Source organism: Chiloscyllium plagiosum, unplaced genomic scaffold (genome assembly GCF_037043375.1).
Source record: "Chiloscyllium plagiosum isolate Xiang-an unplaced genomic scaffold, Cpla_swu_hap1 HiC_scaffold_25, whole genome shotgun sequence".
NCBI lineage: Eukaryota > Metazoa > Chordata > Chondrichthyes > Orectolobiformes > Hemiscylliidae > Chiloscyllium > Chiloscyllium plagiosum.
In genome coordinates this window covers 7,557,665-7,571,295 of record NW_028270163.1, presented here as the reverse complement: position 1 = coordinate 7,571,295, position 13,631 = coordinate 7,557,665, and the positions used below count along the sequence as shown (strand labels likewise).

At 44.9% G+C, this 13,631-nt stretch overlaps 1 protein-coding gene across 1 annotated transcript; it reads right to left on the bottom strand.

Moving 5' to 3' along the window:
- Window positions 1-1,021: 1,021 nt before the first annotated feature.
- LOC122562007 (melanin-concentrating hormone receptor 1-like) lies at window positions 1,022-6,987 on the bottom strand. The gene is made up of 2 exons (XM_043714388.2): window positions 6,673-6,987; window positions 1,022-2,819 (listed from the first exon to the last, which is right to left on the bottom strand). The coding sequence occupies exons 1-2, from the start codon at window positions 6,758-6,760 to the stop codon at window positions 1,786-1,788; spliced, it is 1,122 nt and encodes a 373-aa protein (XP_043570323.2). The 5' UTR covers window positions 6,761-6,987; the 3' UTR covers window positions 1,022-1,785.
- Between the last annotated feature and the right edge of the window lie 6,644 nt (window positions 6,988-13,631).

The following is a 13,631-nucleotide window of genomic DNA, read 5'->3' as shown; positions in this document are numbered from 1 at the left end:
AATCAAACTCAGGTCCCTGGCTGTGTGAGGCAGAAGTGCTAACCACTGAGCCACCATGCCACCCCTCTTAAGGTTAACAGACAGGTTCAATTAGCAGGGAGGAAGGCAAATGCAATGTTAACATTTATTTTGAGAGGGCAAGAATACAAGAGCAAAGATGTATTGCTGAGGCTATAGAAGGCTCTGGTCAGACTGCATTTGAAATATTGTGAGCAGTTTTGAGCCCCGTGTCTAAGGAAGGATGTGCTGGTAATGGAGGGACTGCTCGGGACATTTATAAGAATGATACTAGGAATGAAGGACTTGTTGTAAAAGGAGTGGTTGAGGTCTCTGGGTCTGTACTTGATGGAGTTTAGAAGGTTGAGGGGGCATCTGATTGAAACTTACCCAATACTGAGAGGACTGGATAGAGTGGGCACAGAAACTCGATCCCAAGGACACGGCCTCAGAGTAAAAGGACAACCCTTTAGAACTGAGATGAGGAGGAATTTCTTCAGCCAGAGGATTGGGACTCTGTGGAACTGATTGCCACAGAGGGCAGTGGAAGCCAAGACATTGAGTGTTTTTAAAACAGAGATTGATAAGGTCTTGATTGCTAGGGAAATCAAGGGTTACACGGAGAAGATGGGAGAATGAGGTTGAGAAACATATCAGCCATGATCAAATAGTGGAGCAGACTCAATGGGCTGGATGGCCTAATTCAGCTCCTATACCTTATGGTCCTATGGTCTCACTGCCAACTATGATGTTTCACCTGGACTGCACCATCGGTCTGTTACTGACAAATCTTTCAGTATTCAGCTTCCAAAATATGGTATATCTGATTTGATTTATTGCTGTCCAGTGTACTGGCTACAGTGAAAAGTGCTGTCTTATGTGCTTTACAGGCAGATCATACCATACAAGTGAACCAGGGTAACAGAACAGGGTACAGGATACAGTGTTATAGCTGCCAAGAAGGTGCACAGCGAGAGAGAGAGAGAGAGAGAGAGAGACCAACATTAACATTAAAGACTTTCCATTCAAATGTCTGATAACAGCAGGGAAGAAGCCGTTCTTGAATCTGTTTGTATATGTGTACAAATTTTAATATCTTCTGCCTGAAGGAAGAGGGTGGAAGAGAGTGTATTGAGGGTGAAAGGTGGCTTTCACTATGTTGGTTGCTTTCCTGGGGCAGTGGGAAATATGGATGAAGTCAATGGAAGGGAAGTTGGTTTGTGTGGTGGACTGGGCTATGTTCACATCTTTCACTATGCTGTAGGCCATTATATTAGCATTCACATGATTTGAAATGTCCATTTGCTATCAGGAAATCAGTAGACCCCACCTCCACCTCAAATCCGTCAATGCGTGCGCCACAGTTTAAATGGTCCAATTCTATCCCTCAGGCGAATCCAGTCAAAGCCTTTATCCGTGCTCAAATTGTAGTGATTGGGTGGGGTGGGTTAGGGTGGGGGTAGGGGCAGTTAATATGCGTGATGGGGAGTGAGGGAGGACGTTGTAGTTGAAGAAACCAATGTGGGAAACTCCTCAGAGTTGTTCCTGTTTCCAAACGAGGAGCTAATTTACAATCCATGTGGAATTCCACTATATTCCCAGAAAAGCAACACAAGATGTGTTCTGGCAGCAGTTCCGGAAAGTTCCTTGTATGCCTTGCGCTCATTTTGCCCTTTTTGTTATTCACAGTGAGACGTCACTTCTCTCACTTTAGGCTGTGGCTTTACCGTGAGCAAATGGAGGCAAGAAATCTCCTTGGCATCTCTAAAACAGGACATCGACCAACCTTCAGTGAACTGCATCTGGAGCAGGCAAAGAGTTCGGCGAGAGCCGACTCATGAAACGCATTTGGTGTGTTGGCTCACTGGAAAGTTTGATGGACAGGCTCCCTTCCGCCACACTGTTGTTCACCCGGAACTGCTGATGGGCAGGGCGGACGGTCATCAGAAACTGGCGTTTGAAGGTCTCACTCAGGGCGATGTACAAAAAAGGGTTGATGCAGCTGTTGGCGTAGCCCAAGCTGATGGCAAAATTGTACGTGTAGAAGAAGGCGAGACTTGGCTTTTCAATGCTCAGGTGGGCCAGTTGAAAGATATAGTAGGGTCCCCAACATAGGAAGAAGGTTGAGCAGATGGCCACTGCCATGCGGGTGACCTTCCTAGTTCGCAATTGGAGGCTTCTTTGGGGTAGTGGGGCCACACTCGTGGACATGTGCTGAAGAATCTTGAAGTAAATAACACAGATAACAACCAGAGGGATGGCAAAGGCAACCATGAATTGGTAAAGGGTAAACCAATAGACATCAGTGGTTGGATTGGGCAGAAGTAAGGCACAACCAACCGTGCCATCTGGCAATGGCATTAGTCCTGTGTAGAGCCATACTGGGATGATGGTCAAGAAGGACATTAACCAAACCAAGCAGATCACAAAGGTTGCAACAGACGGTGTACGCATAGAGGTGGATTTCAGTGGGTGAACTGTGGCCAAGTAACGATCAAAGCTCATCACAGTCAATATGTAGGTGCTGGTGATCTGGCTATGGCTGTCCAGGGTTGTTATGACGGTGCACAAAGCAGCTCCAAAATGCCAAGTTCCATTTCCAACAAGTTGATGGATGAGGAAGGGCATCCCTAGAAGAAACAACAGGTCCACTAACGACAGGTTGAAGATAAAGATGTCGGGTACTGTGTGCTTACACCTGAACTTGGTCTTCTTGACAATAGTGTAGATGACGATACAATTGCCTGTGATCCCCAAACAGCTGATGACCCCAAACACACTTGGCATAATGACATTGGTGTATGGTGTAAACTGGTCAGAACCTGAAAGACAGACAAAGATGGAGAAAAACAGGCATTTCCCTTTACAGTAGCTTTAGTCACATCAAGCTTATTGTTCTGAAGCTAAGCTCACGGGTACAGAATGTTTCCCCAGGAAATTGGCTACAGGTATGGCATTGGATGATTGCTGCATTAAATTCATTTAATAATCTAAAGGCATGATTCTTCTCCTCTCCCTTGAGTTTTAGTAAATGTGCTGTTTGTGTCTGAGAGTTACTGTTTATGTGCAGTTTGCTTCTGAGATGCTACGTAATCAGTGTTCCACAGGGAGAACGCTGTTCGTAGGCACAAATTGGCATCTTCCCCCTCTTTACTCTGGCTGTACTGAAAGGGCAGTAGATCCTGGTGGATCTATGAGGAATCTTCGGCAGTCTCACAAGCTCATCAGCAAATAGTACAGTACATTGTATTTTTACAGTGAACCCACAGAACTCTATATACAAGTTTGAGAAATTTGTGAGCTAATTTTGTCAACAAAAATTGGTTAAGTATTATGGACTAGATCAAACCCTCTCTAAATATGTTAAGAGGATAGTCAAGCCCCTAACTTTTTTTTTATTTTAAAGGTAAGTGTAAGACGTGGTGTTCTGAATGCAATTTGATTGGTCAAATGACCAGTTTTGAAACAAAACACACTTTATTCATACACTATAATTAAAATACAGACAAAATATAAATGAAACAAAAGAATTGGTTTAACTGTAACTCTATTGAAATGCTTAACAAAATTATAGTGTATACATACACTAACTACTACTGTTCGACAGTAATGGTAACATCCCATTAACACACCCTTGGAAAAGGCAAATTCAGTAAAACAGGTTGGCTCACACGCAATTCGAGCAGCAGGAAGAGAATCCCTGCTTTTAGCTGTAACAGAGAGATGAATTAGAGCTTCCACACCCAACTTCAAGATGCCAGCAATTGCTGAAAGCTAAAACAAAAATCCTGGTTCTGTGGGAGATTGGCCCCACCCATTCAGGCTGTTTCTATTTTGAAATAAAACTCAAGGCCTCACAAGTTGTTTACTTTATTGGCTTTGGACCAGACTGCTCAGTCCCTCAACTTTCTTCATAAAAGCTGGGCGGCACGGTGGCACAGTGGTTAGCACTGCTGCCTCACAGCGCCAGAGACCCGGGTTCAGTTCCCGCCTCAGGCGACTGACTGTGTGGAGTTTGCACGTTCTCCCCGTGTCTGCGTGGGTTTCCTCTGGATGCTCCGGTTTCCTCCCACAGTCCAAAGATGTGCAGGTCAGGTGAATTGGCCATGCTAAATTGCCCGTAGTGTTAGCTAAGGGGTAAATGTAGGGGTATGGGTGGGTTGCGCTTCGGCGGGGCGGTGTGGACTTGTTGGGCCGAAGGGCCTGTTTCCATACTGTAAGTAATCTAATCTAATCTAATCTAATCTAAAAGAAAACAAAGTACACCTCTTAAAGCCATTGTGTCATCACATAAGTATGAGGTATAATCATAGTCATCGGAGTTTTTCATCTCATGAATGACAGAACTAACTGCATCTTTCCATCTTAGTGAGATGTTCTACATCATTTACTAAGCTCTTTGTTTTCCCTGTTTTTGATGGTCGATCCTAAGTGTAAGGTTGTTTTAAAACGGCATGGTGGCCCAGTAGTTAGCACTGCTGCCTCACAGCGCTAAGAGACCTGGGTTCAATTCCCGTCTCGGGCAACTGTCTGTGTGGAGTGTGCACATTCTCCCCGTGTCTGCGTGGGTTTCCTCTGGATGCTCCGGTTTCCTCCCATAGTCCAAAGATGTGCAGGTCAGGTGAATTGGACATGCTAAATTGCCCGTACTGTTAGGTAGATTAGTCAGGGGTAAATATAGGGGGGTGGGTTCTCTTCAGAGGGTCGGTGTGGACTTGTTGGGCCGAAGGGCCTGTTTCCACACTGTAGGTAATCTAATCTAAAAAACCTGGTGGAACCCCATCCAGTGGAGAATGGGATACCTTTTGAGAAGACTGCTCATTCCTGGAAAGAAGTCACTGTTCCTCTCTCAAAAACATCAAAGCATTTGTATACAAGATGAGCTTATTAATCTAAACCAATCTCTAACATTACTCAAATTCCATTACATTTTCAGTTTGCTCTACTTAATGAAATCACAGATTTGCCTTTATAATGTTGTTGTATTTCATCTACACACTCTTACAAATATACACACAAACCTTTACATACACTCCTTCAAATACATTCACAGATGTTTACACACACCCTATAAAAAAACGTTTACACACACTCTTACATACACATCCCTATAGATGTACACACAGACATTTACACACCCTATAGAAAAATACAAACCTTTACACACACCCCTGCAGATATACACACAGACCTTTACACACACCACTATAGATATACAAGCAGACCTTTACACACATCCCTGTAGATATACACACACCCCTACAGACATACACACAGAACTTTACAAACACCCCTATAAATATACACACAGAGCTTTACACACATCCGACAGATAAGATGAGAGGAGAAAGATTTAAAAAAGACATGAGGGCAATTTGTTTTAACAGAGTGTGTGAAATGAACTTCCAGAGGAACTGAGTACAGTTACAATATTTAAAAGACATTTAGATAAGCACTGTACATGAATAAGAAATGTTTGAAGGGACATGGGCCAAAGGCAGATAAGTGGGACTAGTTTAGTTTGGGATTTTGTTCAACAGGGACTGGTTGGCCCGAAGGGGCTGTTTCTGTGATGTTTGACTCTATTCATGCAGACTTACAGAAAAACTCACAAATCCTTCCAAACATACCTATATTTATATACACTTCCACATGCTCCTGTAGATATACATTCAGACTCTTTCAAACATTTCTATACATATACATATTCGCAAGAAATTTCCTATAGGTAGCCATACAACTATACAGTCAACTATACCTACTCATGCAGAATCAGACATGAGTACCTCTCTCTGCACACATATTGAGACAGATATACATACATTGACAGTCAGACAAAAAAACAAGTGTTTAAACAAACTTTGAGCAGAATGCTGTAATAAAAGTGTAACTTGAGTACGACAAAAATTCTTAACTGCTCTCCCAAGTGCTCATGCGTAAATCTGCTGCCTGGTACAGGATGCCCCTTCACAAAGCAGCTAGATCCTTCTCAGATAACGATAGAAGATCCCATTTTAGAGAAAAGTGAGGGAAACTTTTCCTGGCCAATTTCGATACTGAGACAAATTACCTGCTGTTACAGTGGTCCTTCTACCTTACATCAGTGATTGTGCTGCAAAAGCACCTTCCTGACAGTAAAGGGCTGAGGTTGGCAAGCACTTTCTTTATCTGATGTTTCTAACGGTCTCTGCTTTCATTCTACACGAGTTCAATCTGGGGGCCTTGTATGTCACAGAGGCTGATGCACAAGTTGGAGGAGGCCATTGGGCCCATCATATCTGCACCGGTTCTCCAAATAAGCTTCATGACTGAGTGCCTTCTCATGCCTACTCCCTGTAACCCCTGCATAATCCTTTTTCAAATAATAGTCTGATTTATTGGAGAAAAATAGAACACTGTGGATACTGGAAATCTGAAACAGGCAGCAGAAACCTTGCATCTGTGGAAAGAGGGGGAGAAAGAATTTAATTCCCTGCAACAGTGTCTCAGGCTTTGGCCCTCTCGCCTATTTCTTCCAATATATGCGTTAAACTATTCGCTGTTTGTTCCCTCCAATCCCCAGCCCCGGCGTTTCGCTGCACTGTCCCTTTAAAACAGAATAGTTCCCACTCGGAGTCCCTGCGGTTTCAGCTGCAGTGTCCATTGTACCCACGGTGCGCGCTGACCGCTCCTTACCGGACAGGTTTCCGACGGTCCCTCTGGATCCGTTGTCCGGGACAGCGACTCCGGAGGAATTTGCTCGCCCGGTTTCCGACCTATCCATTTTCAGGGGAAGGAGAAGGGATACAGCTGTTCAGATTCGAAGCTTGGCTCGGGGGGCGATGATCTCAAAGGTGATTTACAACAGAGAATTCAACCCTACTTAAAAATAACAAAACTCTTGTCCACCCCCTCAATCTCTTCACTTGATTTCAGAATTAAAGCCACCTTATTTTTTTTTAAAAAATAAACCCAATTCCTGTGACTGTTCAATCTGAAAGTGTAATTAGTGTTCCTCATTAACGATAGCCCTTTAGTTCTCAGCCTGAATCTAATGACTGACACTGTGTCTGTGGGTTTCTCCCTCTCCCAGTCTCCGAACCTCAGTGGGTCTCTCTCTCCCGCCCTGTCTCCGATCTCTCAGTGGGTCTCTCTCTCTCTCTCCCAGTCTCCGAACCTCAGTGGGTCTCTCTCTCCCTCTCCCTGACTCCGATCTCTCAGTGGGTCTCTCTCTCTCTCTCCCAGTCTCCGAACCTCAGTGGGTCTCTCTCTCCCTCTCCCTGTCTCCGATCACTCAGTGGGTCTCTCTCTCTCTCTCCCTGACTCCGATCACTCAGTGGGTCTCTCTCTCTCTCTCTCTCTCCCTCTCCCTGTCTCCGAACCTCAGTGGGTCTCTCTCTCTCTCTCCCTGACTCCGATCTCTCAGTGGGTCTCTCTCTCTCTCTCTCTCCCTGAGTCCGATCTCTCAGTGGGTCTCTCTCTCTCTCTCCCTGTCTCCGATCTCTCAGTGCCCCTCTCTCTCTCTCTCCCCCCACCCCCCTGTCTCCGATCTCTCAGTGGGTCTCTCTCTCTCTCTCCCTGTCTCCGATCTCTCAGTGGGTCTCTCTCTCTCTCTCTCCCTGTCTCCGATCTCTCAGTGGGTCTCTCTCTCTCTCTCTCTCTCCCTGTCTCCGATCTCTCAGTGGGTCTCTCTCTCTCTATCTCTCTCCCTGAGTCCGATCTCTCAGTGGGTCTCTCTCTCTCTCTCCCTGTCTCCGATCTCTCAGTGGGTTTCTCTCTCTCTCTCTCCCCCCCCCACCCCCCTGTCTCCGATCTCTCAGTGGGTCTCTCTCTCTCTCTCTCCCCCCACCCCCCTGTCTCCGATCTCTCAGTGGGTCTCTCTCTCTCTCTCTCTCTCTCCCTGTCTCCGATCTCTCAGTGGGTCTCTCTCTCTCTCTCCCTGTCTCCGATCTCTCAGTGGGTCTCTCTCTCTCTCTCCCTGTCTCCGATCTCTCAGTGGGTCTCTCTCTCTCTCCCTGTCTCCGATCTCTCAGTGGGTCTCTCTCTCTCTATCTCTCTCCCTGAGTCCGATCTCTCAGTGGGTCTCTCTCTCTCTCTCCCTGTCTCCGATCTCTCAGTGGGTTTCTCTCTCTCTCTCTCTCCCCCACCCCCCTGTCTCCGATCTCTCAGTGGGTCTCTCTCTCTCTCTCTCTCCCCCCACCCCCCTGTCTCCGATCTCTCAGTGGGTCTCTCTCTCTCTCTCCCTGTCTCCGATCTCTCAGTGCCCCTCTCTCTCTCTCTCCCCCCACCCCCCTGTCTCCGATCTCTCAGTGGGTCTCTCTCTCTCTCCCTGTCTCCGATCTCTCAGTGGGTCTCTCTCTCTCTATCTCTCTCCCTGAGTCCGATCTCTCAGTGGGTCTCTCTCTCTCTCTCCCTGTCTCCGATCTCTCAGTGGGTTTCTCTCTCTCTCTCTCTCCCCCACCCCCCTGTCTCCGATCTCTCAGTGGGTCTCTCTCTCTCTCTCTCTCTCCCCCCACCCCCCTGTCTCCGATCTCTCAGTGGGTCTCTCTCTCTCTCTCCCTGTCTCCGATCTCTCAGTGGGTCTCTCTCTCTCTCTCCCTGTCTCCGATCTCTCAGTGGGTCTCTCTCTCTCTCTCCCTGTCTCCGATCTCTCAGTGGGTCTCTCTCTCTCTCTCCCTGTCTCCGATCTCTCAGTGGGTCTCTCTCTCTCTCTCCCTGTCTCCGATCTCTCAGTGGGTCTCTCTCTCTCTCTCCCTGTCTCCGATCTCTCAGTGGGTCTCTCTCTCTCTCTCCCTGTCTCCGATCTCTCAGTGGGTCTCTCTCTCTCTCTCCCCCCACCCCCCTGTCTCCGATCTCTCAGTGGGTCTCTCTCTCTCTCTCCCTGTCTCCGATCTCTCAGTGGGTCTCTCTCTCTTTCCCCCTTCCATTTAAAAAGACTCAGCATCTCGCGTCATCGAACTGGAGGTTACAAACTTCCCCACTGGGGAAGCGGAGGTGAGGGAAATAGAACAGGGAAAGTAAAGGAGAGTTTATACCCCCAACAAGGAAATGATAATGAAAATAGGGAAAAAGAAAAGGAAACAGAAAACCAGGATGAAAAAAATGAGAGAGAGAATCGGCATGGGAGATGTAATAAGGATGGAGAGCAGAACGTGAAAGAGAAATAGAAGGTGACAAGAGGCAAGTCTAGAACAACCACCCGGGAACCCAGGCAGTCACAACATGAGGAGACAAACAGGGTTCAGCAGTTGGGAATCAGTGTCTGGATCTACTGACATACAGGACTGATTACTGTGGATTGATGGGCGCTGGTACAATTACAACATTTAAAAGGCATTCGGATGGGGATACGAATGGGAAGGGTTTAGCGGGATATGGCCAAATGGGACTAGTTGAGAATACCTGGATGATTTGGATCAAAGAGTTTATTTCCGTACTGGATGACTCTGTCATTGTAGGGTCTAGATTAATGTGGTGCTGGAAAAGCACAGCAGATCAGGCAGCATCCGAGGAGCAGGAAAATCGACGTTTCGGGCATAAGCCCTTCATCAGGACTGATAGACTGGGAACCTTTGAGGGAGAAATTGGATTGGGTGTATAGTTCAGAGGTAATTCAGTGGGCTTTTGCCTGCTCCTCGGATGCTGCCTTTTCCAGCACCAGTCTGATCTAGATCCTGGTTTCCAGCATCTGCAGTCTTTGTTTTTACCTCTATGTCATTGTAGTGTTTCTCAAAATTCCACATATTCCTCAATCTGTTAATGCAACAGTTTTACCAACTGCCCCACAACTTCAAACCAGTAAATATTAGCAAATCATGTCAGTTAATCTACACTACTCTATCCTAGTAATTATTCATTTTGTAAATTGTACATACAATTATCCGATAAGTGTTAAGTACACTATTATATGAGCCAGATTACTTAATGAGCACTCTTTTCAGTACAGATCGCGTGATAAGCGAAAAACGATGTGAATATACAATCAGTATCATCATGTTCTCTACTGTCTTGTAAAATACAAGAGTCATTATGAATACAAAATTTGTATTCATATGCACAATATTCATTTTCGAAAGTTACTTGTGTAGGTGGGGACTTAAGGCTGAAGATTTAGTTAGGGCACCGAGCATGATGGGAGAACAGAATGGGGACAAATGAGAAAGCAATCAGTACTAATTAAAGAGAACTGGAGATTATGGGATGGAATTAGTAAACATACAGACCCACACATGCGTGCATAAATAAAAACACACACATACATAAACCCACATATACTCATATACGTATACACAGTTCAATAGATGGTGTCAAATTTCTGGATGAATATCTGCCAATCTCTGTTTAACTAAAATATAACGTCCAGGTGAAGTATGATTAATTTCAAATGACAGAAAGTTGTGAATTATGTCTCACCTAATGGTTGTAATTTAGTTGAGGGCTAAATCAATGAAATGTACAGCATTGAATGCAGTTCCATAGAAACATTTCTTGGGTTCTTATGAATAAGAAATGCCGTTGAAACCTTTCTCCAGTGACCTAGTCAGACAGATTTAATGATTGTAAATGACTCCCACTGTAATCAAAAAGTGTTCTTTACATTCAGTTAACCCCTTCTCCTGAGCATGGCAGATAGCTGAACTTTATACTTAAATACACAGTCCTCGTTAGACCCTGAATTGTTGTTCGTGTCCTCCTGAGGACCGGGTCTCCAATTCAATTGTTTTCAGAAGCTTTGACTCATACCAAAAAGACTTGTCATGCCTCTGTAATAAATCGGCATTAAAATGCTAAAACATTGTATTTTATTATCTGAAGGGAGTTCATGCTCTTATCCCTGATGAACAACAAGTTAGAAGGATAGGCTGGGACTTTATACACCGGAGTTGTAGGAAGTTGAGGGGTGACCTCATAGAGGTTTATAAAATCATATAAAATAATTTGAACAAAGTGAATGGCAAAGATCTTTTCCCTAGGATGGGGGATTTCAAAACTAGGGGGCATATTTTTAGGGTGAGGAGACAGATTTAAAGGGACCCAAAGAGCAATATTTTCACTCAGAAGGTGGTTTATTTGTGGAATGCACTGCCAGATGAAGTGGTAGGTGTAGGTCCAGTTACAACATTTGGGCAGGAATGAATAGGAAAGGTTTAGAGGGATACGGGCCAATTGCAGGCAATTGGGACTAGTTTAGTTTGGGGAAACCTGGTCGACTTGGACAATTGCAACCAAAGGGTCGGCTTCCATGCTCTATGACTTCACACACATTTATACACACACACAAACACACACAGCTCCCATCACACACACACATGCATGCGTAAACACACACATATACATAAAAACACAAACACACACATGCATGCATGCGTAAACACACGCATATACACAAAAACATAAACACACTCCCATACACTCACACTTACAAGCCTGGTGCAACTGTTTTGGTCCTGTGCCGGTAGTGCCCTTAAATTGATGTGTCCATCAAGACATCCTGCTTTTCCAAGCCCCATTGGCTGGTTTTCCCCTCCCTCTGGGTGGCTGTTAAGTTGATGAATCTTCATGGCACAGATATGGGCATCACTAGCAAGGCCAGCATTTGCTCCCCTTCCTTAACTGCCCTTGCATTGAGTGTCTTGCTCAGCCATTTTACAGGATAGTAAGGGATCAGTGCCATTTTTGTGGAGCGGTGATAACATCAATGGACTAGTTAATCCCGAACCTCAGGCTAACATTCTGGGGACAAGGGTTCAAATCCCGCCATGGCAGATGGTGAAATTTAATTCAATAAAAAGCTAGTCTTATGGTTACCATGGAACAACTGTCAATTGCTGTTGAAAACCCATCTGGTTCATTAATGCCCTTTAGGGAAGGAAATGTACTGTCCATGGCCTCCATGTGACCCCAGACCCACAGTAATACAGTTGATTCTTAACTGCCCTCCGGGTAATTACAGATGGGTAAAAAATGCTGGACCAGCCAACAATGCCCACATCCCATGAAAAACAATAAAAAGTAAGTCTGGAGTCACATAGAGGATAGGAGATTCTTTCTCTAAAAGATATCACTGATCCAGCTGGGATTTTACCACAATCAATAATGATATCATAGTGAAAATGTGTTGCTGGAAAAGCACAGCAGGTCAGGCAGCATCCAGGGAACAGGAGAATCGACGTTTCGGGCATAAGCCCTTCTTCAGGAATCCTGAAGAAGGGCTTATGCCCGAAACATCGATTCTCCTGTTCCCTGGATGCTGCCTGACCTGCTGCACTTTTCCAGCAACACATTTTCAGCTCTGATCTCCAGCATCTGCAGTCCCCACTTTCTCCTCATGATATCATAGTGAGACTAGTTTTCAATTCCAGATTTATTTTATGATTGATTGAATTTAAGTTCTACTACCTGATATGTTGGGATTTGAACCTGTGTCCACAAAGCCTTTGAAATTCCTGTTCAGTGACGTTAGCACTACCTCTACTTTCTCCCTTTATTAGTTGGATGGAACACACATGATTGGGTCTGTTTCATAGCCAGGAGTTGGACTCAGCGATTCTCCCCAGTCCAGAATTAGATTCCCACCCACTACTGAACACTGTGAAATTTACTCTCTGGTTTCTTGATGTAGAATAAACTCTGTCTCACATCCTCTTTCAGGACAAAATACCCTGTTGTACCAACCAACATTTACCATGTCCTGTTCCAAGTGAGACAGTTCCTCTGCTGGAGGGGGTAGTCAAACTGACTGAGCTGAAACTACCAAACCCACTTCACAGGAGACGCCTGTCAGGAGAAAGGAGAGGGGGTTGGAGATTTTTACACCTCACTGGTCTGGGCTGAATTCAAACCCAGGTCCCTGAGATGAGAAGCAAGACCCCAAATCACCTTTCTACTGCAATTGAAAACATTCTTCGAAAGTGTAGACAGGGTGGTGAAGAAGGCATTTAGCCTGCTGTCCTTCATTAGTCGAGGCATTGAGTATAGGAGTTGGGACTTTATGTTATAATTGTATAAGTCGTTGGTGAGGCAGCACTTGGAGTGTTGTATACAGTTTTGGTCACCCTGTTATAGGAAAGATATAGTTAAACTGGAAAGAGTACAAAGAAGATTGATGAGGAAGTTGCCAGGACTAGTAGACCTGAGTTATAGGGAGAGGTTGGTCAGGGTAGTGTTTGTTACTTGGAATGTAGGAGAATAAGGGGTGACCTTACTGAGGTCTATCAAATTATGAGGGGGCATATAGATAATGGATAAAAGCAGAAGCCCAGCGCTTTAATGCAAGATATCTTTAAGAGTCCATTAACAATTGGATACTATTTATGCATATAATGCATGTCGTCTTTTTTCCCAGGATGAGGAATTGAAAACTATAGGGTAAGGGTTTAAGGACAGAGGAGAAAGATTTAAGAAGGACATGAGGAGCAACTTCTTCATGCAGAGAGTAGTTGAGACAGGTACAATAGCAACATTTGAAAAATCATTTGGATAGGTACATGGGTTTAGAGGAACATGGACCAAATGCAAGCAATTGGAACTAGCTGAGTGGGCACCATGGTCAGCATGGACCAGTTGGGCCGAAGGGCCTGTTTCCATGCTGTATTACACTATGACTCTATTACTCTATTTAGTTGAAAATATCATTGTTTGTGTGGTGTCAAAAT